At 45.0% G+C, this 24,716-nt stretch overlaps 4 protein-coding genes across 4 annotated transcripts; 3 read left to right on the forward strand and 1 right to left on the reverse strand.

The window, feature by feature from the left end:
- Positions 1-612: 612 nt before the first annotated feature.
- Positions 613-4,412, forward strand: rbp5 (retinol binding protein 1a, cellular). The gene is made up of 4 exons (XM_086113038.1): positions 613-896; positions 1,493-1,677; positions 2,484-2,585; positions 3,057-4,412. The coding sequence occupies exons 1-4, from the start codon at positions 821-823 to the stop codon at positions 3,108-3,110; spliced, it is 417 nt and encodes a 138-aa protein (XP_085969164.1). The 5' UTR covers positions 613-820; the 3' UTR covers positions 3,111-4,412.
- Positions 4,179-9,405, reverse strand: LOC147204268 (tumor necrosis factor receptor superfamily member 5). Its single transcript, XM_086113037.1, has 8 exons — positions 9,183-9,405; positions 8,974-9,099; positions 8,459-8,605; positions 8,291-8,384; positions 7,084-7,160; positions 6,248-6,355; positions 5,403-5,534; positions 4,179-4,892 (listed from the first exon to the last, which is right to left on the reverse strand). The coding sequence occupies exons 1-8, from the start codon at positions 9,403-9,405 to the stop codon at positions 4,747-4,749; spliced, it is 1,053 nt and encodes a 350-aa protein (XP_085969163.1). The 3' UTR covers positions 4,179-4,746.
- A 687-nt stretch (positions 9,406-10,092) lies between these two features.
- On the forward strand, positions 10,093-17,584 carry LOC147204269 (complement C1r-A subcomponent-like). The gene is made up of 11 exons (XM_086113035.1): positions 10,093-10,234; positions 10,712-10,767; positions 11,788-11,996; positions 12,068-12,215; positions 12,294-12,412; positions 13,109-13,187; positions 13,262-13,393; positions 14,335-14,409; positions 15,538-15,716; positions 16,338-16,564; positions 17,150-17,584. The coding sequence occupies exons 1-11, from the start codon at positions 10,209-10,211 to the stop codon at positions 17,514-17,516; spliced, it is 1,617 nt and encodes a 538-aa protein (XP_085969161.1). The 5' UTR covers positions 10,093-10,208; the 3' UTR covers positions 17,517-17,584.
- A 2,549-nt stretch (positions 17,585-20,133) lies between these two features.
- Positions 20,134-24,440, forward strand: tapbpl (TAP binding protein like). The gene is made up of 9 exons (XM_086112794.1): positions 20,134-20,211; positions 20,425-20,483; positions 21,213-21,410; positions 21,483-21,752; positions 22,295-22,495; positions 22,575-22,742; positions 22,878-22,981; positions 24,001-24,226; positions 24,310-24,440. The coding sequence occupies exons 2-9, from the start codon at positions 20,432-20,434 to the stop codon at positions 24,375-24,377; spliced, it is 1,287 nt and encodes a 428-aa protein (XP_085968920.1). The 5' UTR covers positions 20,134-20,211; positions 20,425-20,431; the 3' UTR covers positions 24,378-24,440.
- Positions 24,441-24,716: the final 276 nt, after the last annotated feature.

The raw sequence follows: 24,716 nt of genomic DNA on the forward strand, positions 1-24,716 counted from the left end.
AATATTTCCATGTCCATTTCCGGCCTCACGTTGTGTAAATGGGCAGCCCTGCTGAGGATTACGATGGATTATATTGATTCATAAGAATCAAACATGTCGCAATTTTAGGTGAATTCATTTCATTTGAATGAAAAAAGGATGACCACAAAAATTGAAGGCAAAATCTTCCTTGTATTAACTGCCATAGTAAATTGATTTTTTTTTCAAAAATATCGCTGTACTTGTTCTGATCATTAATGTTTATACTGCCCCCCCCCATTCTCATCATATTCATTTTGTCATTTTAATTAGGTTAGTGGTACCTAAAAATAGTTAGAATAAATTCTGCCTCATTAAATATGAGCCATTTTTGTGATTTCTTTTTAAATGTCTTAGGTATATATGTATGTTTACATGTATATAAATGTGTGTGTGTCTGTATAAATATATAGATAGAGGTAGATAGCTAGATAAAACAGTTTTTGAATTGAGAACCTTTTTTGAATCGAGGTCCTATTTCGAGGGGAGGGGTCCACTCCTCCGTCCAGCAACACGCTCCTCCCTCCTTCTCATTTTTCGGCTCTTAGGCCCCACCCCCTTTGAGTGAAAGGCAAACGGAAAGAAGATTGAATGAACCCTCCTCCCTCCCTCCTTTCTTCCCTCCTTCCAAACTCTGGCATGAGTGAAAAAAGAAGCCGTGAGCCTTTTGTGAGTCACTCGTTGCTGCTTCTCGGAATCAACTGCTTTCCAGCTCCCAATTCTCAGTTGCCGCTGCACACTTTGCTGCCTGAAACATCTCTCAGCGTTTCACTCAGCCGGTGGGGTACAGGACCAAGCCAGCATGTCCAAACCTGACTACTCTGGTGTTTTTCACATGGTGGAACAGGACAACATGGACGCCTACCTCGCTGCGTTAGGTGAGATTTTTATTTTTATTTTTATTTTTTGCATTGTATGCTCATCCTGGACGATATTTTACACAACATGTGTTGCTTTACTGCTGTTAAAGATGTGGGCTGGGGAAACCTGTGGCTCGTGGGCCAGAATTGGCCCGCCAGACGATTTCACCTGGCCACATCATGCAAAGATATAAAAAAAAATTCCTGCACAAAACTCTTGCAAAAATTTGAGTCCAGGAAAACTGATCAAGGTAGTTGATTTGGCATAAGCTATGCAGCTAAACTATTAGCACATCCACCCCACACGACAGAGGTCATGGGTTCGATTCCAGGCTCTTGTGTGGAGTTTGCATGTTCCCTCTTGAAAGGGGGTCCCACCCTTGAATTTAATACTGTCCTCATTTCTAGATGCGCCTGAGTGCTCTTAAAAAAAAAAGAAAAGAAACGGCCTTTACTTCAATAATGTCGTAATCTCCATTTGCAGCTGGACATTCAAGGACTGAGCTCATCACCCTGTCCTCTGTGTGACCTCGCATGCACGCTCTCACACACACACGCACGCACGCACGCACACTCGCAGAGCTTTCCATTCAAGTGCCCTCCTCCTTCCTTAGACATCAACTTTGCTCTGAGGAAGATCGTATGTCTCCTGAAGCCCACCAAGGACATCAGCCACAATCTGGCCACGGGGGCCATGACGATCCGCACTCTCACCACCTTCAAAAACTTCAACATGGACTTTGTCATCGGACAAGAGTTTGCAGAAGACCTGGGCCCCGTGGATGGTCGCACGTGTCAGGTTGGTTCTGCAACGTTGGGTAGGGGATGTGATACAAAATGGCTTTGTGTTTTTCTATGAGCAAAGTCAGCCGGGCCTCCTGCGGGGATTTGGTGTTGCAGCTGCCTCCTGTGGTTCAGCTCACAATAGCCACTGGTGTGTGTGTGTGTGTGTGTCTGAGAGAGAAACACTCCCAATGAAAACAATTACAAAGACGGGTCGGCTTCGGCTCTTTTGAAAATTCAGTCTCCGGAGCCAGTTTCACTTAGCAGTATAAATATTAGTAGACATGTCCGTCATGAGTAGACCCACAAAAAAATCTCAAGATCCTATGCCCGAAAATACACAGATAGTCTGCCATCTTGTTTTTAAAGTGGTGGTTTTGACCCTTTTAAGGAGTCCTTTTCAAACTCGTCCTACAGACGTAGTAGGAAGAACAAAACAAATCTAGCTCAAAGCTTGTTGCATGTCGACCGTCATGAGTGAGACCCACAAAAAAGTAGACAGATGATGGATGGATGGATGGATGATGATGGTGAAACCTTTTGGGGTGTCCATTATGGTGCTCTGTGAAACTTTGCACATCAGTTAAAATGCTCACAATTTAGTGCCATCGTCTGTTATGCTGTAGGTACTTCAAATTTGAGTTTGGGAAAGCTTTGAAAATTCTGAGCAGAAACAATTGCAAGAGCATTCTGGAAAAGAAGCCAGCTCGGAAGCAAGATGAAAGGGGGTTTGAAAGGTGCAAACTACTTAACATGCGGAGTGCATGTGCTCTTGTCCTCACAGCATGTCTTTGAATCCCCCCCACCCCCATCCCCCCGCAGACCACCGTGAGCTGGGAAGGGGACAAGCTGGTTTGCGTACAGCGCGGCGAGAAGGAAGGTCGAGGGTGGACGCACTGGCTGGATGGCAACAAGCTGCATCTGGTGAGAGGGGGAAAAAAAATCCCCAACCACATTTCTATCTCCTTATTTGCGCCCAATGAGCATTTCCATGACCAACAGTCCAATCATGTAATATTTGCTATATTAAACTAGCCAAAAGTTCCCCAAACACTCGCGTCTTCAACTTCCACTGGAAATGTATTGAAACGATTCCTGCCTTTTTGCCACCCTACCAACAAATGACATGGGTCTTTTTCCAAAATCAAATCCGGCCCAAAAAGGACCCGGTGAAGGATTTTTTTTTCAATAAGGGGGGGGGGGGGGCGTAAGCAGGCAGGGAAAAGATAACGGGGTCAAATGACGATGGGGGTGGGGGCAGCAGAACTTTGTTTTGCGTATAATCCCGTCGTCGACCGACGCTCCTTTTGTGTTCGAGATTGTGTCTTTTTGATTGTCACTCTTAATTAAACACCTCCGTGGTCTTCCCCTCATGGCCTCTTTCCTTCTCCGCAGGAGATGAGAGTGGAAGGCGTCGTTGCCAAGCAGGTGTTCAAGAAGGTCGATTGAAGTCTCTGAAAACAGTGGACACCCGCTACTCCCATGTGACAGGGGCCCTGCCCCATCGCAAGCGGCAAATGTCTCCGATACTCCCCTGAAAGTGATTAGGATGGACTAAATTAATAGTTTTAAAAATGAAACAACACAAACGATGCAAAAACACTTTGAAAGTCTAACAAGGCCCCAATGAACATCTCCAAACAGCTTTGAACCGAGCACGCAGAAACGCAATGTACAGTCCCTGTACGCTGAGCGACGCAGCCGTTAGCGCTCGAGAGGCCAGCGCCTCGGTGTTAGCCCAACCTCAAATTGCTGGATCCATGCAGTCACGGCGCCAACTAGCGGTCGTAGATCGGTTTAGCGACATTTACTTGTGCTGTTCTGATGGAACTGTACCGGTTTTGATGTTATGTTACGTTCTTATTTAGAGAAACTATCATGGGCTAGAGCTAGCATGCGCACAGTCTGGATGCTCTCCCGCTAACTTTCAAAAACAAATCAACGTGGCTGCTTTTAGATTTGATTGGATTAGCGCCACCATCTGATATTGTCCTTTCAGTGCAAGGAAATCAAACGGTTGACGGTGGTCAGATGTGTGAAGTTGGCTGATGCCATCTAGTGCTGACTGGTCTGAAGCACACGCGTATCTCGAATTTTTGCACGGATTCCACTGGCCGAGCGATGGCTTGTATCTCAAAGGACTCAAAGTGAAGCCGCTTGTATCTCAAGGCACCACTGTATTTTTGATTTTTGGCCGTGGTTTATAATCAAGGATAACTGTTGTCCCGATAAAAGCGATGCTCCATTACACTCAATATCATACACATCAGAGACATTATTTTGCCGTCAATCCCCCCCCCCCCCCCCCCCCCCCATGTTACAGAAAATCACAAGTGACTTTCAATGGAACAATGGAAGATTTGTTTTTTAAAAAGCTGCAAACAGGTCAACTCGCAAATGTTGAACCGTGAATATGCGAGTTCCACTGTATAGTTTTAGTGAGTATTGACAATAGTCAAGGTACGTGTGTGTCTGTGATGTAATTGAATTATTTTGTGTATGATGGTACCAACTGAGTGACAAAGCAAAGGCAATTTAATATTTGGACATTTTTCCCCATGCGCACGACTTGACAACAACTGTTTTGAAAAAAAAAACAACCAAAATCTGATGACGTTTGGACTCTCAGGTTCAAGAGGCTTCATAGAAAAATATGGCATTTACCATTTGGGAAATAACAACCATTTCATGAGAGTTTCCCCGAGAATGGCCAGAATTTTAAATCAGATAAAATGTTTGTAATTGCCTACAGATGCTGTTCAGAGTTTTTTTTAAGACTCATGGCCATCACTTCAACACACTTCAAGTTCCACGATATTTTTCAGCAAATAACAGACGGTCAGCTCGAACTAGAAAGCTGCAAATAGTATTTTGAAAATATGGAATCACAAATATGCGAGGAACACTGGAGCAATAAATCGATACAGATGATCCTGCTCCGTATCAACCGGCACCTGACGTTGTCATGAGAGCAAGTTCCAGTAAAAGGCCTGCAGGGGCCAGTAACGCCCACAAGTGTTCGTTCGTTGCCATGAATGTTCATGTGTTTGCGTCAATGTTCTTCTGTGGTCCAAGTACATCGCACTCATGTTCCACACCACTCGTCCTCCTGCGGCTCCAAGTGGCTCTGGTGGTACGCATCGGTCCCGTTGCGCTGGTCCGAAGAGTTGCTCTGAAGAGTGAGCGGAAGGTCCCTGTTGTGCTCCGTCCTGCAGATGTTGGCGCTTTCATCTGGAGATTGAGCACAAAAATGACGACTCGTCAAAGTGTCACTTCCGCCCACGCGGTTTACAAACGCACGTTTAAGTGTCGCCGTCACGCCTAATTTTCATCGATTGTGGGCTCATTGGTTTAGCGGTAGACCAAATTTTAGAACGTGTCATGCCGCTCTCATTTTTTTCCATGTTAGTCGAAAGGTGCGTCTGAAAAGGTCGAACAAAATCAATAGATTTTTGTTGAAAAGTGAAGTTGCGAAGTCAAACTCGCGTTAAAAATTCACTACAGACCAAGGTCATGGTAGTTTGGGATGTTTCGTCATAGTGAGTTTTTATCTCGTCTTAGTGTTTGTTTTTAAAATTAGTTTCGCTTTCATTCATTTAATTCGTTTATTCGTTTTTTTAAGTTAAAAAAACGGGTAATTGTGTTTGTGTGCGTGTATATATATATATTATAGAGAGAGATACATATATAGATATGAGTTCTCAAGGTTTACTGAATAATTGCCATTATGTTGTTTATTACCCAGGTCGAGCAGAGTAAATTGGCAGGCCTTCGTCGTCTCACTCTGAGCAAAGGTTTTGTGGGTCTGCATGGGAGATTCCACCAAACTCGCCATGATGGTCCTCGGCTCAGGAATGGCAACATTCGTCCTGGCTGTGGATACCACATGCAGAATTCAATGTGTGAGTCTTTTTTTTTTTTTTTTTGCTTTCACTGAAGTCAATGACTTGAATGAGTTCTTTTACCAGTCTTTTTTGGCAATATTTGCAAGGGAGGGCAAAGTCATTTTTCTTCCATGTCACCTTTGCGGGCCAGGATTTATTTTTTTTGACAGAGGAAAAATGTGCAAATAATGAGTCCGTCAAATTGCCTCTAAATCTTAATGTGACCACAAGAGACGGTGTAAGGTTTTTTCACACACCCACGCCAGTGCAAAATTGGCATTCACAGTAAATGTCAGTCAAAACAACCTGTGGCACATATGTAAGTGTCGTTATGAGTCAGCTGCCGGTGCGATAGGTGAGTCACATGACCGCCGAATTATTGTGTCACGTTGAAAATGCGCAGGATGTGGTTTCCTCATTCACTTTGTCATGTTACTTAAATTTCATGTGCGTGAAAAGGTACAATGACAAGAATGACATAGCGCAATTGTTTTGGAGCGTCCTGCCTATTTAAATGAGTAAGTAATCGGGCTACGTGGCTGGATATTCAGTTGTAACCACACTCGGAGTGTTTTATTATTATTTTAAATATAGGCAGCCAGTAAAGGAAGCAGTGGGCGGATGTCTGCAACAGGCACGCGGCAGACCTTGGAACGGAAGCGTCAAAAAGAAGCACGCGTTTGAATTGCTGCATTGACGCACCTGTTTTGATTGATTTGCATTTGGCCTTCCACGACATCAACCCTAAAATGACGAGAATGGTCAGAACAAAGCCCAGCCACAAGCCTGCAGGTAAAATCCAGGGGCAGCCTGCAAAAGAAAATGGACTGTTCATTAGGGCTGCGCAACATGGCCGAAAGTAAATGCTCAGATTATTTATTTATTTCTTATTCTTTTCACTAAATCCAATTCCGTATTATTTTACAGGAACCCCCACCCACCCAAAGTCGCGGGTTCCGGGTTGGCAGTCCCGCTATTTTGCTAATTTTTTGGGCGATGCCCACGAAACTACAGTGTTTTGTTCTGCCTCGTGTTTATTTTGGGGTATAATTTCAGTGTCAACCAACAGATGGCAGCAAACTAGTTTGGCACTGTGTTAAGTTGAAAGAAGAAGAGTGAAAAGGGTAAGTACGATAGCACAGCCTACTTTTTGCTGAAGATTATTTAGAGTCAGCCCTCTTTACTCCTGTTTTTTACACTTCCAGAAAATGACGGCTGTAGGTAAATCTTATGGTGGGCATTATTATTAATGTATATTATGAGATATCGTTAAAAATACATAAAACCGAAACACTGTCTTAACCTCGTCAACAACACACCTTGTTGAGGCCCCTCCTTCCTTTGGAATAAGAGTCGCAAAAAAGTTACAGACACAAAAAAAGGGCTCATGCTTCCTGAAAGAGGCAATTTAGTAACATCTTGTGGGATGTAATCTGGCAAACTCATCAGTAAAAGAAAATCTAGTTCCATCCTGGCCACACGCTAACAGCACAGAAGGGAGCCTGGAAGATGACAATGCATGTCAAAATGTTTCCCACCAGTTTTGAAATCTCCACAGATGGCGTCAGCGGTAGAGGTTCCTGCAGTTTTCAGCACTCGACCCAAGTCCTCACATCTGTGGGCAACCACACGCATTGTCAAACAAATGCCTGAATATAATTGTATAGCAGGAATGTGAAATTTTGCATGACAACATTGCCGATATTATGTTGGCAGGCTTGGATTTAGTTGAGATGTTTAGATGAGCTCCTATGATGGAAAATAATGTTATTTAAATTAGAACAACTTGAAACTCAGCTAGCATAATGGAATAATGTTGAACTTTGGAGGTCCCATGAGCATTTGCAGCTGGTCAAAAGTGGCTCCCGGAGCATCGCCGCACCACTCGGCCCATTTATTTTTGGATGCGCAGCATAAAGAGTTTGTGGTTCATGATGAGTAAACTTAATCCGTTCATCTCCGCTGTCTGATTTAGTGACGCGCAAATCTTGACCCGTTGACTCTCATTAAACGTTTTACATTTTTGACATTGTTTTGTTTGCAGGAGATGGGACCAAGGTGGGGCCCGAGATATCGGTGCCCCAAAAACCAGCACCGAGAAGTCCATTTTCATGCCACCGAATCAAATCAAGGTAAGTGCCCGCCCGGCTTTACCATTGTTACAATGTATATCTATATAGATATATATTCACACACATTGTTGTCAGAACTATATTTAAGCATATTTTTAGTGAAATAGCCAAAGCTTGTGGCCCAAATGGAGCTGGCACTACGTACCGCGCGTGCTACATTCACATGATTAATTTGATCGCAGATATAGTTTTTATTCTTGTTCTAGTCCTTTTCTCATTCATTTTCCCCTCAAAGTTTATTTATTAAAAAAGTAAATGTTACATGGCATCAGAGATTTTATTGTTATATAAATGAACATTTATTACACACAAAAGTTCAAATAATTGAAACGCAAAAGTCCTGGTCTCGATTACCAGGTGCAAATGTGAAAGCGCCCATCATCCCTCAACGTGAGCGTCTCTCGGTTTATATTTCGGTACTTGTGATGATTTTAAAAAAATGGAATTCGGTGAGGTCCCTGAAGAAAACACCCTTTGCGGGGATAAGGTACCAACAGATGAGCAGAAGCTAGACCTGAAACTATCATCCTAGACGGACTGAGGGAGACGAGACGCACATTCTTTCCCTGACGACAACAATTGAAAACGATACACACAGAAGAGATTTTTTGACCTGGTGTGTGTTTGGCAGGCTGAGTGGGAGTCGGACACGTTGCTGTACGTTCCGTTACCACACGGTGCGCAGATCGTATCGTTGGCGCCGCCTGCTGTAAATAAATACATATTCCTTTCACTCGTGGAAATGGGAATTGAAGATAACACAAGTTGATGAAGGGCCTACTTTGAACCTTGACCCCTGACCCCAGAGGGCAGGAGGTTGCGGGCATGCAGTGGTCGCAGGGATCACCGCTGCAGAAGAAGCCCGACACGCATTTGCATAGCGTGTTCCTGTCAGCCGCGCACGCTTCCGCCGTCATATGGTTGTTGCCTGCAAGCAAGGCAGCCTCGTCGAAACAATCGATCGCGTCGAAAAATCAAGTCATCGGCTGGTGACATTTTTTTACACCAAGTCCGACAGTCCGGCCACTGACGCACTTTTGCGCGCCGTTGCATGTAACAAAATTATTTTTTATTTTTTTTAAATGTTAAGCAGAGTTCTCGGTATCTGCTGATAAATATTACAATCTCTTCAAATCTCACTTGGAATCAAGTCATCGGTAGAGTAACTAGGTTACTTTTCCAATACAACTGTTGACAAAACTGAAGATAAATTGTTTTTTGGAATGTAACATGTAATATAATATCGCATAGTTACTTTTAAAATCAAGCAATCGGGAAAGCGGCAGCGCAACTTACTGGCACTGCAGGACTTGCACACACGGCATCGAGTCAGGTGATTTCTGGCGGCTGTGTAGAATCCTCGTCCGCAGGCGTCGCAGCGAGTCTCGGCGGCGCGGTCGCAGTCGGCTCGCACGAAACTTCCTGCCGAGGGTGAAAAACGGGCCACCGCAAAGCGTGAGGCGACGCCCGCTTCGGCAGATCCCGAAGCGGGCTCTCCGACTGACCTGCTGGGCAGCGATCGCAACATCTTCCAGCTCGACTCAAGTACTTCTCCTCAGCGTTGCACTTGGCGTCCGCCATTTGCACTCGGATCTCCTCAAGCGCTGTCCTCGGAGGTTTTCTTCGCCCTGATGTGTGCAAATGAACAAGTTTCCCCCACGTCGACCCCGTCGTCCCACATTGTGGAAACCCGCCCCCCTCCCACCGCCCCTCATTTTGCCATCTCATTTACTGTCTTTTATTTATTTTTTGGTCCCCTCTTATTTCCTTCCTGCCCTCCCCACCTTCAATCCGCTCCCCCCCTTTTGTTAGCGCGGTGCAGCCTGCGAGTGTTTCCGCCGCCGCCGCTGAGGGCCTGAGAAATGTTGATGCTGGCTGCCGAGACCCACAATGCGACACAACTGCACTTTTTTCCTCTCCGCACAGAATATTAATAGACAGATAAAATTGCAAATGTTAGCGGCCCGGTGGTCCAGTGGTTAGCGCGTCAACCTTACAGTGCAGAGGTTGTGGGTTTCCTGTGTGGAGTTTGCATGTTCTCCCCGGGCCTGTGTGGGTTTTCTCCGGGTGTTCCGGTTTTCCACCCACATTCCAAAAATATGCATGGCATGTGAATGGAGCACTGTAAATTGTCCCTAGGGGTGAGTGTGGGCGTGGATGGTTGTTCATCTCTGTGTTGTTCGTCTCAGGGTCACAACCGTGCATTTCACACGTTACTTAAATTGAGCCTTTGAAAATTATGATTTTTTAAAAAAAAAAATTTAATCACTCCCTTCGAGCGAAGCCTCAAATGTTGCCATGTTCCCATTCCAAACAGCCTTCTTTCTCTTGTATTTTTGGAAATGTTGTCAAATGTTCTCCTTTCACCATCGAAATGAGGCGGTCATTTGGGGGCATCGACTGCATAACCGGGGGAAGTTCCTGGCAATCATGTTGAGGTTTGCCAAACATTGGCGGCAGACTTTGACACCAGCGCTTCACGTCGTGCCAGAAGTGCTGGCCGACGAGCTCGGGACACAGCAGATCTCAAAATGGAGTGGGGCGCTTGTTTCATGGGGTGAGTTGCAATCAAGTGTGCTGTGCATCAGTCATTTCAACCCGTTTTATTGATTTATATATTTTTACTCCAGTACAGTGTACTTGTTCTGTTTACGGTTAAAGTACAGTACATTTCCTCTTGTGCGGGGTTATTATAATTTCAGATTTTTCATTTTGTTTTCATTTGGATTTTTGAGTTTGTTTTTAATTTGGGGCGGCCCGCTGATCCAGTGGATTAGAAAATGGATGGATGCATTGATGTTGAATTCAGTTTTCGAACAAGTTTGTTGGTTTTTATAATTTTTTGGGGGGTGTGGCAGGGTGCTTAATGTAATTTTTTTCTTAGTTTTAGTGTAAGCTTTAGCTTTTTTTTTTTTTTTTTTTAGTTTTGTGAAGAAAATGTAGCGTTTGAATCTTTTTCAAAGCCTTCGTGTTTATCTTATTTGCCTAACTTTGAGAAACGGATTCAACTTTGGCTCTCTCACCCTTGCTCTAGGTTTCTGTGTTTGGTGGCCTTTGAGCCCTGGCGACAGTTCGACAGCAAAACAAATGGTAAGAGCTCCCGAAATATTCTCTCTTGATCGTCTGAAAAAGAATACACCGCAACTAAACAACTCTTTACCAGCCAGACATGTACCGTACCTATCAGGTCGGAGTTTCCATCTGCACTATTGCACCCCGACTGCCTTGCTGTCCCCACATTGCCAGTCCCCCATTATGTTCCCTGGCCCCCTGGGGTGGTCCGGATTGAGCTGGATGAAGTCTGCCTCGTAACACAAAACGCTGTCATTAAATCCCGTTTATCTTTGTGATGCATGTGGCCCCGATCATTCTTCAGCAGGCCAATAGTTGGGGTGAAGTGCTGTTTTTCATTTGGTGATGGTGTATCACCGCGTTGAACACAAGTGATGGGGGAGAAAAACCTACCACCAAAAAAAAAAAAAATCCATATCCAAAATGTATGAACTACTTGCAGCCAATCGGGATGGAGCCCCGCTGCAAATCATCAAAATGGAGGTCTTGTGGGGCTCAGGGGTCACTCCTTCAGACCTTCTATGACTCTGTGGTGGCCTCAGCCATTCACGATGGCATAGTCTACTGGTCAGGCAGCATCTCAGCCCGGGACCGAGAGAGACTGGAGCGACTGCTCAGGAGGGCCAGGTCTGTCCTGGGCTGCTCCCCCTGGACACTCTGGAGGCGGTTCGCAACAGGAGGATGCTAGCTAAGCTAACAGCTATGATGGACAGACCCTCCCACCCGCTCCGGGCCACCTTGACAGCACTGGGCAGCTCCTTCAGCCAGAGACCGATGCACCCGCGCTGCAAGAAGGAGAGGTACCGCCGCTCATTCCTGGCTTCATCGGTCCCCAAGAAGTATCTCTCACTTTCAAAAGGATTGCTGCCTCCTGCTCGAGATGATCTGCCAGAAGCAACTTGGATGCTTTCAAATTGCGTCCAAGGCACGAACGGGATTGCCCATTTGACGACCAAAGCGGCTTTTCAGGCCTGGTGGGGGGGGGGGGGTTGCAAGTGGAAGGGATTTGCTGCGCCCAACTCCTTTGTCCTTTGCTAGGGTTCTGCGACAGGGACATATTCGACGAGCGAGAGGGCTACCTGTCCAGCCCGGGATACCCCCACCGCCCCCCAACCCACGCCGTGTCCTGCCGCTACAACATCTCAGTGAAATCCGGCTACTCCATCTCCCTCAACTTCTCGGACAAGTTCCACATCGAGAGCGCGGTGCCGCAGCATGACGCGATCTGCCCTTATCACTGGCTTCGGGTAAGCGCGGGTCACTAGCTTCCGTGCCAGTCGGCTGACCGTTTTTGAACTTCTTCTTGCTCTTCGCTTAGGTGACCATCCCGGGCCGTGAGCCCATCAAGCTGTGCGGCGACAGGAGCCCCGGGGTGATTGACACTAACTCCAGCAGGGTCAGCCTGGACTACCGCATGGACGGCAAAGGCCTGAGTCGAGGCTGGAGCCTGCACTTCAGCACGCGCAGTGAGTGGCATCGTGCGCGACTCCACGCGGGCTCTCGACCCATCGTAACCTTTGGATTTGGGTTGGTGGGGTCTCCAGAAGTCCAATGTCCGCATCCAGGCAGGGTCGCTAACGGCAGAGGCCCCTCTTCACTGGCAGAATTCTTCTATGGGGATCGTATTTTCGTGCGATGTCACCAAGGACACAAAGTGATGATGGTACGCTGAAACTCTTGCAGTTGCTGATCGAACGCTACGGCCTCCGCTTAGGAGGTTATGGCAGCGTTCTCTCTTTGACTGTGCACTAAAAAAAGTCTTTGACGGGTGCCTTTACGACTTACAACAAAACACATTTCACATTTGTTGTAGTTATGGGGGAAATCAAGTCCAAAAATGTCTTAGCATGCTATTCTGATTATTATTTTGTATGCAGAAAATTGGTGAAGATTGCACGACTGTCTGTGTCCTATGTGTTGTGTTGTGTTATTTTTGTTATTTTGACTTCAAAATGGCGCCGCGAGAGTTGCTGCCTTTCCAGCAGCTCCTATATTTTGTTGTTCTACTTCTTCCTTTAATAACTTTGCTGCTGTGAATTGGGAATTTCTCCGTTGCGAGACTAATAAAGGTTTTCTTATCTTTTCTTATTGTGCTGATCTCCACGTGAATTTTGCAAGTCATGCTATTTGCATCACTCCCTTTGATCTTTGTGCTCTTTCAAAGCAGTCTGCAGTATACAATTCAATCGTTGATGCACATAACATCCATACTGAATTCAAAAACGAATTTTTCCCACGAGAGTCAAACAATTTCTCGTGACGTGAACTGGATAAGTTAATTTTCACAAAGTGACCTGCTCGTCGAACGACGCGAGCAACCTGGACAGCTCCAATTCACAGTCAGAAATGTCTTTCTCAGGGCGGTCAACTGCTGCAGAGTTTCTCGACTACGTGCCAAGAGAACGGACAGTGGCGTGACCGCCTGCCGGACTGCAAAGGTATGTTGAAGACCAAACTGCATCCGACATCGGTATCGATTGCTGATCTGCTTGTTCTGCTGTCTCCCTTGCAGAATTCCGCTGTAGAGAACCCGAAACATTGCAAAATGGATGGATGAAGCACTTGTCTGGGACTCCGAATGAATACCTGTCAGTCATCCAGTATGGCTGTGATTCTGCGTACTCTCTCCAAGGTCACGACAACGGTGCGATGTTTTGGCCAGTTGGATCATGACAAAACTCTGCTGATCTAATGGGACACAAATACAAGTGTTGTTCCAAAAAGGTCTGTCACATTTGCCGTCAGTTGACCTAAGTACTGATGGGTGTTTATTATCGCAGATATAGTTTGCGCTGGTGGAGCCGCCAACGCGTACCTATACGCAAGGAGGTTCCAACATGCTAAAAGCTAAGCATTGCTAGCTAAGCTAAGCTAGAGCATTTTTCGCTATAATTCCATTTGCGCATACTAAAGTTACCAACGAAAAAAAATTTTTTTAGCTTTTGGCCTACATTATACCAATACGTTCGAAAAGTAAAGATGTAAACAGTGTTTTGGAGTTACAGTATTTTGTTGAGGTGCATTTTCCCATAATGCTTTAAGGTAAATGACGTCAACACCCGTGGAAGGATTGGCGAAATGTTTGTAGCATTTAGCCGACAAGTGGGTCCAACGTATATACTGGCAGAAGTCTTTTTGACGCTCAAACGATTTGGCCAGTTAAAATGTTTACACATTGGTCGCTCCGCGCGTCCGTACTGCACAGCATCATTCCGCCAAGCCAATGTTGTTACCTTACGAAGTTCAAAATGATCCGATGAAAAATACCGCGGTTGGTGATGAATTCGCCAATCCAAAAGGTTGACTGAACTAATCCAGGTAGGTTCCCTCACGTACTGTGCAGGGACGGATAAAGGAATCGGCATTTGATTCCTACGGATTGAGTTGGGGAGCCGGTTTCGACGAGAGCTCGATCTACGGTACATATCTCATTCTCGCGCGCGTTCTGCTCAGTCCAATACCGGCATCCAAGAAGAAATTCAGATCAAAATAATCAACGTCAAGTGGATGGATTGTGTTGTCAACCGCTAACGCTGAAGCCAGCCATATTTCTGACCATCTCACTTGTTCTCTGTGTCCCCCCAGTGACGTTCACTTGTGAAGCAGGCGGAGAATGGAGATCCAACACGGCAAATGTTCAAACCCCTTTCTGCACACCAGGTACTGTACTGTTATGTTAACTGCAACATGATTTTTTAAAAAAAATCTTTGCACCTTTACTGTACCCTTAAAGCAGAGATCCCCAACCTTTTTTGCCTTCAAAATAATATACGCTGCAAATAAAAATGTAGCCTTCACTTTCTTGAAAGTCGGAGGCTCCTCTTCTGTCTCCTGTCTGTTTGAAAGTGCTCTCTAAATACAGTTGAGTTGAGTTCCTGAAAAACATTTTCAAAGACGTTTGGTTTTTTTTATGCGTTAACCTGTCACGTGACTGAAAAGCGCATTCACCTGCGTCAAGAGTGACATCTATTATTATTATTCTGTAGACTGATATAACAGAGAATCCGGTCATTTTCCCGATTCCGAAATGAATAAAACGGAAGGAATGTCAGTTATTTCTTCTTTCTGTGCGGCCCGGCACCAAATGACCCGCGGACCGATACCGGCGGTTGGGGACCCCTGCCTTGAAAGGGTTGTACCGGATATTCTGAAAATTTATTTGGCCATTGGATAGTTGCTTTTTATTTGTTACTTACAGTACCAGTCAGAAGTTTCGGAACACCTTCAAATTCAACTGGTCTCAAAACAAATGGAGAGGTCAAGAAGTCCATGCTATCAATTCTCCAAAATGCACTACTGTGAAATGAAAGTCTTTCCAGGTCGTAAAGCTTACGGAGGAAATACCAAGATGTGCAAAGCTATCATCTTGGCCAAAAGTGCCTGCTTGGAAGAATCGAAAACACATTTGGGGTTCAGGAACATCGTTAATTTGAGTTCATTATTCCTTTGGAGTTGCTGCGTCGTCTGGATGACTTTCAGTTTTGACAGTGTGACAAACAAAGACAAACATTGCATTTGGAGCAGTTTCCAAACTTTTGGCTGGTACTGTAATTGGAGGGTCTAGACATTGGATTTGTATCGTGGGGAAAAAAAATCACAGAAGATTGCCATTCGTTTCCTCAAATTTGAAAGAAAAATATGTCGGGATATACATTTTCCTGAGGTTTATTGAACACCTCATGGATGGCCGCAAGGTTCCATGTGCCACTTCTCATTTCGAATATGACATGATATCATTGTTCTCCCCTGCCCCCATTTTGTTTTTCTTCTTTCTTTTTTTAATTCTAGTCTGTGGGCAGCTGGATCCTCGCGTTCCAAATGAAGGCAACGGGATTCCCGAAGGTGGCTTCCCGTGGCAAGCGTTCCTGGTTGCTCCAAAAGAGCACGCGAGCGCCACAGTCATTGGCGACCGCTGGCTCTTGACTGCAGCGCACGTAGCCCATGAATATGGAAGTGTGAAAGATGAGGTAAAGCGGGGGACGCACACCAGTGGTGGGCTGAGGACTTGGGATAACTTTGACCCAAGGTTGGGTTGTAGATGAGATTTGGGCAGTCTGAAGGGTGAAGCTGGTCACCCTTTGTGCCGGGCGATACCACTAATCCAATGCGTTGGGTACAAATAACCCAGCATTGGCTCGGTCCCTTTTGGACCCAGCACTGGGTTAGCCATGTCACCCAATTTGGCCTAATTCTCACCCGGCAGTTTTAAGAGTGTATAGAACCGATTTAAAGGGTTTGGGGAGAGAGTCGAGCATAAGCCAGGCATTTCCAGCTGTTTTATCAACGTGGGTCTTTGTTAGGGCGTGAAGAGCACACGGGGGAATTCAGAGATTTGTTTCTCAATACACGAATCTCTGAAAATGATTGCTATCGGGAAATTCAGGAGTTTCGCGAATGGCCGGTCCTTTAATAGCTTTTATTTTATTTTTTTGCAAACGGTAACAACCTTGGCTTGAACACATCACATCCAGTCGCTTGGTAGAATCTCTTTGAGACATCTGCCAACCGTGCTTGAACTGACTTTGATCCAAAAGGGGTGAAACTGCTCAAATTGAAGCGCTGTTTCTTTTGCCCTCCTTGTTGACAAGGTGCGGATAATAGTGGGAGCGGTCGACCTTTCCAGGCGCAGCTTCAATTTTGTGGACGCGGCTTCATTTCACGTCCACCCTGATTTCCGCTACAACCGCCACCGCGAATTGAACGTGAACCACAACATCGCCTTGATCAAACTGAGAGACCCGCTCACCTTCAATGAAACCGTCAGGCCTCTCTGCTTGCCGACCGTTGAAACCCTACACAACCATGGCACAGTGGGGTAAATATTTGCTCATTTTAACCGTGTGTGTGTGGTCACTTTTTTTTTGGGCTTTCCTATCGTACAAGAACCATGTTCATAAAAAGTCTGGACACCCCTATTCAAACATTAGATTTATGTCATTAAAAAAATGACCCTACACAACGAAAATAAAAAGAATACACGCCCCTGTTCTAATTCCAGATTTACGGAACCATTCAAAAGTCTGGAAACACCTTCCAATTGAAATGGTCTCAAACAAATGAATACGTGAAGAAATTCATGCTAGCAACTCTCAAAAGTGCACAGCTAAAATCAAAAACATATTTTGGTTTGAATAAGATTTTTAACCGGAGTAAATGATTCCTTACGTGTTGCCGCATTGTATTGACTTCAGTTTTAATTTATAATGTAGGGGGGGGGAACTACCTTTCACATTTTTTCCAAACCGTGGCCAGGTACTCTGTTATGTAAAATAGAAGAAGTGCACATGAAAAGTTTACACACCCCTTGTTCAAATGTGAGATTTATGGGATAGAAAAATGAGACCAAGATAAATGATCTTCAATAATTTGGGGATTTGTGGGTTTTCCTCTTGTTTTCCAGAAAAGTTCTGAACCTAGACTTATTAGTGCATCTATCTCAGTCCGATCCACAAGATCAGTTGGACATAGACTGGACCGCGCTTGATGACAACACGTGCCACATGTTACGCGACAAACTCATCCTCAGCTTACACGCAAACGTGCCACCACTGTCAAACAGCATGTTCTGTGCCCGACACCCTGATCTTTCGACTATCATGTGCGACGATCTCAGTGGCACGCCCTTCACCGTGAAGTACAACGGATCGCACTGGGCTGCAGGCATTTTCAGCTGGGCGTATCGCTGCAGTGACGACAGCGTTCGCTACTTTACCAAAGTTCCCAACTATATTGACTGGATCCGAGACACAATGCAGAAGAACAGCTGAATTGATCCGACTCCACAAATGCTGATATACAGTCGACGCTAACAATAAAGGGAATGATATCACCATTACTGTGCGCACCCGTGGCTACACGTTTTCCCCCTCTCACTCAACCGTCTACCCACACTAAGGCTGTTCACCTCTTGCCAAAGTAAAAAGTGCTGCGAAAGGTATCGGGAACATGCAGTTCACGCTTTCATTCCACAAGGCGTACTTGTACGTCTTTTTAAAATTAGGCCCCGCCTCCCAAGGATATATTTGTAGTCTATTTTTTTTTTTTTTTTGCATCATAGAGAGGAGGAGGGTCTGATGCAATCTGTGAATGAAAATAAGCCGTTTGCATTGTAAATCATGTAAAAAATGACCAGTAGGTGGCAGTGGTGCCTCACGTGCTTGAAATGCATGCTTTTACAAAAAGCTCTTTTTCTCCGTTTTTCGCCATTTTCATGAAATTTAGCCATTTTGTAATGCCGATTGCTGAAGAATGGAAACCGGTACAAACCATTTTTTCTGCTGAAAAAAGAGTGTCCAAACTTTATTTTGGTAGGCTCCATGTTTATATCGCATGAGAACCAAATATTCTGTGGGTTGTTAGATTAGTCAAAATCCAGTAAAACACTGGGATTGAGGGGGTTGCTCCAGTGAAAATGGCTGGGATTGATGTGGCATATTGGTCTAATGTATTCAATTTAAATTCTTTTTTTTTTTAAACGGTCACAACATTAGCAATAGCGAATAAAAGCAACTACAATTTTTACCGAGTGAGTTGTGTTTTAGATTAGTTATCCATGCCAGCAGTGAAGGACCGACCAGAACAGAACAATAAATGCTCTTCCACTAGATGGCAGAGGAAAGCATGAAAATCCACCCTTTGCCATTCCCACGTAAGAAAAATGGCTGAGTTTAACTGAAGCGGCCCACATTTCACACCAAGTGCATTTAGGAGTACATTTAGACAAGAGCCTCATGAGTATACAGCAGAGGCTTCACGCTCGATTTCATTGTGTTCTGTGACCAAACTCGGAAGCCAATTCAACGTTTTTGGCTAAAACCACCTCAAATGCTGTTAATCTTCTTCAGCTGCCACCCCCGTGGGTCGTGGTTGTAAGAAATAAAATGTCGCTGTTGTACGGTAACATAATATGAGCGAATGTAAAGAAGCACAGTGCTTTTAGAAAGTCGATTTAGAATTGGGCACTTTTCATACGAGCCGGGGCTCAAATTTGGACACATTCTACTTCTTGTTTTCCTTTCACTTTCAGAACCGGGAGAGATTTTGCAGTAGGAGGATCTTGTTTTCCACTAGTGATGTGTCGTTCGCGAACGAGCCGGCTCCTCATCGGGAGCCGGTCCGAATAGGAGCCGATTTTTTTCTCCTGTTTTTTCCCCCCCTTCGGTTAAAGCCGCACGTGATTGGTCAAGATCCGTGGTAGAAGAGGAAGGGGAGAGTTTTACACACACGCACACGCTGCAGTTTGGAGAAGGGGGAGGGGTTAGAGAAGAGACACACACAGCAGCACGCAAACAAGACAAACGAGGAGACGAGAGTTAGTGAGCGAAAAAAACAACACGGTGGAAAGCGGAAAGGTGAGAAAATGGATAGGAAACGCAGTGAAATTTGGACTCATTTCAATTTAATTGATAGTTCAAAGGCAGCGTGTAGACTGTGCAAGGTTAAAATATCCCATCGATCAGGCTCCACAAATAACCTGCACAGGCACATCAGAAAAGTCCACCCATCAGTACAATTTGAAGAGAAAAGACAAGCAAGGGAACCAGCTATTAATGAAGGTGCTAGTGTGTCTGCAACTGTTGCTGCTCCTGCAATGTCACAACTGCCTAGATGTACAACCCAGAGCCCTATGAGCCACTTTATGCAAAAAGCTATAAACCAGCAAAACAGAACACAATTGACGAGGAACTGGGTATTATGATTGCAAGTGATTTTCAGCCATTTTGTGTTGGCTGTGTGTTGTCGCAACATCTGTCCCCTCAGAGAGAATCTTCTCCAAAACAGGGCAAATATTAACAGAGAGGAGAAACAGGATCAACCCCTCAAAGCTGAGGCACTTGGTTTTTCTTCATGCCAATCTTCGCGAAAGACAAGTTAAAACTTTTACCTGGGTGCTGCTTTCTTCTTTTTGTTTTACAAATTTTAACTTATAATTTGTTGTGTGGTATTCAAAGCTTACTTATGTTGTTTTACTGTAAATAGTTAAAAGCTTATAAATATACACATTCAGAGATTGGAACTTTTTGTTGACCTTGTTTTGATATGGGTCTTTGTACTTTGTTTTTATTTTTGTAGCACTCCATGTTGTACTCCATGTTGAGTATGTTCAGAAGAATATACATAAAGCCATATAAATAATAAATATTTGATGTACTGTCTATTTTTGCATTAGTAATTCTTTTTACGCATAATATTACGTTATTTTTGGTAGTAAATTAATTTAAGCAACAAAAAAACTTAGGAGCCATTTGGGAGCCGAAAGAGCCGGCTCTTTTTAGGGAGCCGAGTCAAAAGAGCCGGCTCTCTAAAAGGAGCCGGAATTCCCATCACAATTTTCCACAGCGACTTCTCGACCACGAGCCTTCGACTTTCACTTTCCCTCTTGACGCACTTGTTTTGCGCATGCGCCAACACGAGTGAGACGGGAACCGTCACAAGAGCACAAGTATTCCAAACCTGTCGTAGGTTCGTCGTTTTTACTGTGCTCTACCACAATATCTTGTCCTGTGACTTCAAGAGTTACCTAAAAAACTCTAGTGTGTCTGTCTGCCTGAACGTAACGAGTTTTGTTCGAATCGAAAGTGAAAGTATATATATATATATATATATATACAGTATACAGTTATAGCTATTTTTTTAAATGAACACATTTTCTGTTGTGCTACTATTTCCTAAAAGAGAAGACATGCTGGTGACAGGAATCCTTTTGTGTGCATTCTTCACAACCTGCGTGTGTGGTAAGATCTTGCTCAGTTACTCGTGTGAACGTCGGTAACAGGAATAAATGAGAACGACACATACAAGCCGTAACGTTACGTTCACCTTCAGAGTGACAGAAAAACAAAACTAAAACAAACCAAGCTACGTTTTGTATTGTGGTGTGGATATCTCAAACCGGAGTAAAGTCACAGCTAATCGATGATCAAATTCATCGACTACTATTTTAATAATCAAATATTCATTCGGAGCCATTCTTTGTCTTAAAATGGTACGAATCCTCTGGTTTAAGCCTCTCGCCAGTAATTATGCTCAGATTTCTTTAGTCCACCATGAAATGAGAATGATTATCTTTACCGTTAAATCAAAATAAGACATTTGCAAACATTGGCTTTTACTTTGGAAAACAACGACTGAATCGGTTTCAAAAAGGGTGGTGAGTGAATCAGAATTGCTTAAAAAAGTGTCCTTTCCGTGTTGACATCCTGTGGCAATGTGTCGTCGTCGGGTACACTGCGATACGTTTTATGAACATATGATCAAGATAAAGCTCGATACAAGTGCACTCGGTTCAACGTTTTGATTGACTATGACTTGGTTTTCGGCAAAGGTACATTGAGTAACCCATTCGAGATGATTCGGGAGCGAATGCCAGTACGATTAGCCAGTGCAGATTTTTGGTGCGAGTCCAAGCTCGAGTGACAGCCCTGGTTTCTTTTCTGTTACCGGTTCAAAACGCTGTTGTGCAGCATCTGGGGTTGCAGATGTGGTTCTGTCCTGCGAGTTCATAGAAGACTCGGTGGGACCGCACGACAACTTCGCCAGACGTCCAGCCACCCTCATCTTGAGAGATGTCTTTGTTGGTTCCCTTGAATCCCTCGAAGCGTTGACTCCGTTTGTCCCGCCGTCCAAGCCGGATCCACATGTCATCTTGTTTGAGTCCAAAGGTTTCTCCCCCGCCTTTTACCCCCAAATAAACGGAACCCCGGCTTTGACTGTCCCTCCTCCATGTGTTGCAGTTTCATCATTGAAGATTCCCGACATCCACATTCTGCTCCACGCCGATTGCAACGAGCGGGAGGTGATGTGTGAAATAAGCAGGTACGCTCCCCATGGCTTGAAGGAAAGTTCGGGATCGGACCATTTCCTGGTGTCCATCGATGTGGAAGGCGGGGCTTTTGGCACTTTGTTAATCCTGCGTGCCGTGCCGCAAGCCGATGACCAAACGAGCCGGATGCGTCACGAACTGGGCCTGCCTTTGAGCCAGACTGGAACGATGCTAACTGAAGGTACGATACAGTTAAAGTGTGCGGGTCTGACTGTGGAAAAACAAACATTTCAAGTTTGGTTGTCATTGTTGGGACAGAAAGGTTTTTTATAGTTATCGAGTTCTCGGATTTTGGGGGCCAGAAAGATAACAGGACGTTATTTGAAATTGAAATTTCACAACTATAAGTTGAAGATGTTTCCGTTGCCTGGTCTGGTCGATAACATCCGTCAAAATAGGAAAAAAAATCGTCCAAAATGAGTAGTGTCTTGAAAATGAATAAAAGCGCTGCCGAGACCACTCCTACAGCGGTGCAGTACTCCACCTTGCAGATCCGCCGGCCTTTGCTCGTCTCTGGATTTACCAGCTCCGGGTCGAAGCTGCCAGTTACGCCACACGCTCTGCAGTATTTAAGTCAACCACAAAACTCGAACCCAATAACAATACACCAACTTCACCTTGTTTGAGTAGGATACGCTCCAAGCTGACCCAAAGTGAACTGCTTGGTGCAATTTGAGTTTAGTTTTAAATCTCTGTCCTCTGTCTTGCGTTCTGTCTCCTCAGTGTTATTTCTGGTGTTTTCCACTGTCAAGTCTCTGTCGGCACCCCTGAGAGGCGTCGGCCTCCTCAATTGCGGCTTCAGGCATCAGGACATGTCGCCCGATGAGGAAGTGCACATCGAGTGGCGCCAACAACATCGGGGACGAGGGCAGATCATCATCACGACTGCGACGAGGCTGAACGATCCGGAAGGAGGCGCAGTGGGTAAGTGCGCCCGTCCATCCCGTCGACTGAAGTGAAGGCGCAGTGTTGAGAAGGGTGCGACTGTATTTTCTGTTTCCAGTGCGACACTGGAGCAAGGACTCAAGTATGGATGGCGCCCAGGTTGTGAGCGAGGGCAACGCTTCTGTGACCCTGAACAACATTCAGGTTACAGATGAGGGCGCCTACATCTGCTCCGTCACTATCGGCCCTTACCATGGCCAGCAGGTGGTCAATCTCCAGGTTGTTCGTGAGTTTCACGCAAACGTCACCTCGCTTCCATGACCGCATCGACAGACGTTTCTCTTGTGTGAATGGACGCACAGATTTGTACACTTCATGCATATTGTGTGTGTACTTACATGCCGCTTGCTCTTCTTTGCAGAAGCACCAAGTGTTTCATTCTCGGAGGAAAAGCTCATTTTAAAGGGAAATACAGCACAGACCCTACGATGTCATTGTAGTCAATACTACCCTCTGGATGTTCAGGTGAGTCAATGCGGCAGGGAGGGGGGGCTGGTTGGGGTGTACCTGGACTTCCCAGTTAAATTTGTTCTGTGACCATGCTCAATTTACTCTCATGTTATTTATTTTTTACATTAATTTTTAGTATTAATAATTATTATATATAAATATAATAAACAATAATAATAATTTTTTAAAAATAATTTACCGTCATTTAATCTCATTAATTTTCCCCTTTAAAGTGCCATTAATTCATTAAAGCCCCCCCCCCACCCCAAATCACCACAACTACTGTTTTTTTTTTGTTTTTTTTAATGGCGAATGGTTGTATTGTCGGGCGGCATGGCGACTGACAGGTTAGCACGCCCGCCTCACAGTGCAGAAACGCAGGGTTCGATTCGGGCTCCGGCCTTCCTGTGTGGCGTTTGCATGTGGCCTGCGTGGCTTTTCTCCGGGTACTCCGGTTTCCTCCCACATTCCAAAAACATGCGAATGGTTGCTTGTCTCTGGCTGCGGTTGGCTGGCAACCAGTTCAGGGTTTCCCCCGCCTACTGCCCAAAAGGCAACTGGGATTGGCTCCAGCATGCGGCGCGACCCTTGTGAAGACAAGCGGATCAGAAAATGGATGGATAGTTCGCGATTCTTTGGCATTATCTTCATTATTTTCATTGCTGTCGGAGTGCCTCTTGGCCAATGCACATGTTAATTTATATCGGGCGGCACCCTTGTACTTTACAATTGCTTCCTACTAATATCCACCACTTGATGGCGTAGGAACACTAACAGGGCAAACAACAACGGGGGAATATAATGAGAGACTAACATAGAGAGCAAAAAAACAAAGGGTTTGATCAAGTGTTATTCCAGTGCTTACTGTAGTTTAAGTGAGTTAGTTTAGCTTGCAACATAAAAGTGACAAATCAACCAAGCACTGACACTTTACCGAAAAAAGAAAGCCAAAATCATAAGTTTGGACATTAGTACGTCAGGGCACCTCAGTCGAACATCTGCATCGGCGTTTGACATGCTATGTTCTCCTTCAGGTGGAGTGGCTGTCACAGTCGCCGACGGACGAGGAGCCCGCCATCTTCGCCGATCAGGGCTCGCTGTCCAGCCACCGGAAGCATGGCGACGGCACGTACTCGCTATCGTCCCAACTCCTCGTGCCCCCCAACGTGGTCCCCGGGACCCGAATTACCTGCAGGGTGTCCCACGTGGCTCTGGATGCTCCTGTTTCCGTCAGTGTGCTGGTAGAACACCTGGAAGAAGGTACCGACTCGGTCATAAAAGGAGCACCCTGAACAGAGTAAGGCATCGTGACGATGCGATCAACATTGTTTGTCGTCCTACAGATGGCTACTGGTGGGTGTTGTCATTCTTGGGCATCACTGTGGTGTTCTTCTACCAGGTCATCAAATAGGAACTCTGATTTATTTAAATCTGAATTAAAACGGGTTATTTGCTGTATTTTCTACAAACACAAGACATTTTGTTGACTGGTTTTGTTCTAGCAACTATAATTTCATTAGTGACCAGTTCCGTCAGCAATCATCAATGATATGCGCTCCAACCTGGAATGTCACTGGTGATTACTAATGTGGAATGTTACAACATAAGTTGTGGATTTGTTTCAACCTAAAATTGGTTTGAATGGGGAAAACCCGTGCACTTTTTTTTTTTTGTTGCTTTCTTTCTGATAGTTTTTTAATCTTGGCTTGAGTTTGTATGTTCTCCCTGTTTTTAGGTGGGAGTTTTGTTC

Source organism: Hippocampus guttulatus, chromosome 6 (genome assembly GCF_054856545.1).
Source record: "Hippocampus guttulatus isolate MCC_2025c chromosome 6, RoL_Hgut_1.0, whole genome shotgun sequence".
Classification (NCBI taxonomy): domain Eukaryota; kingdom Metazoa; phylum Chordata; class Actinopteri; order Syngnathiformes; family Syngnathidae; genus Hippocampus; species Hippocampus guttulatus.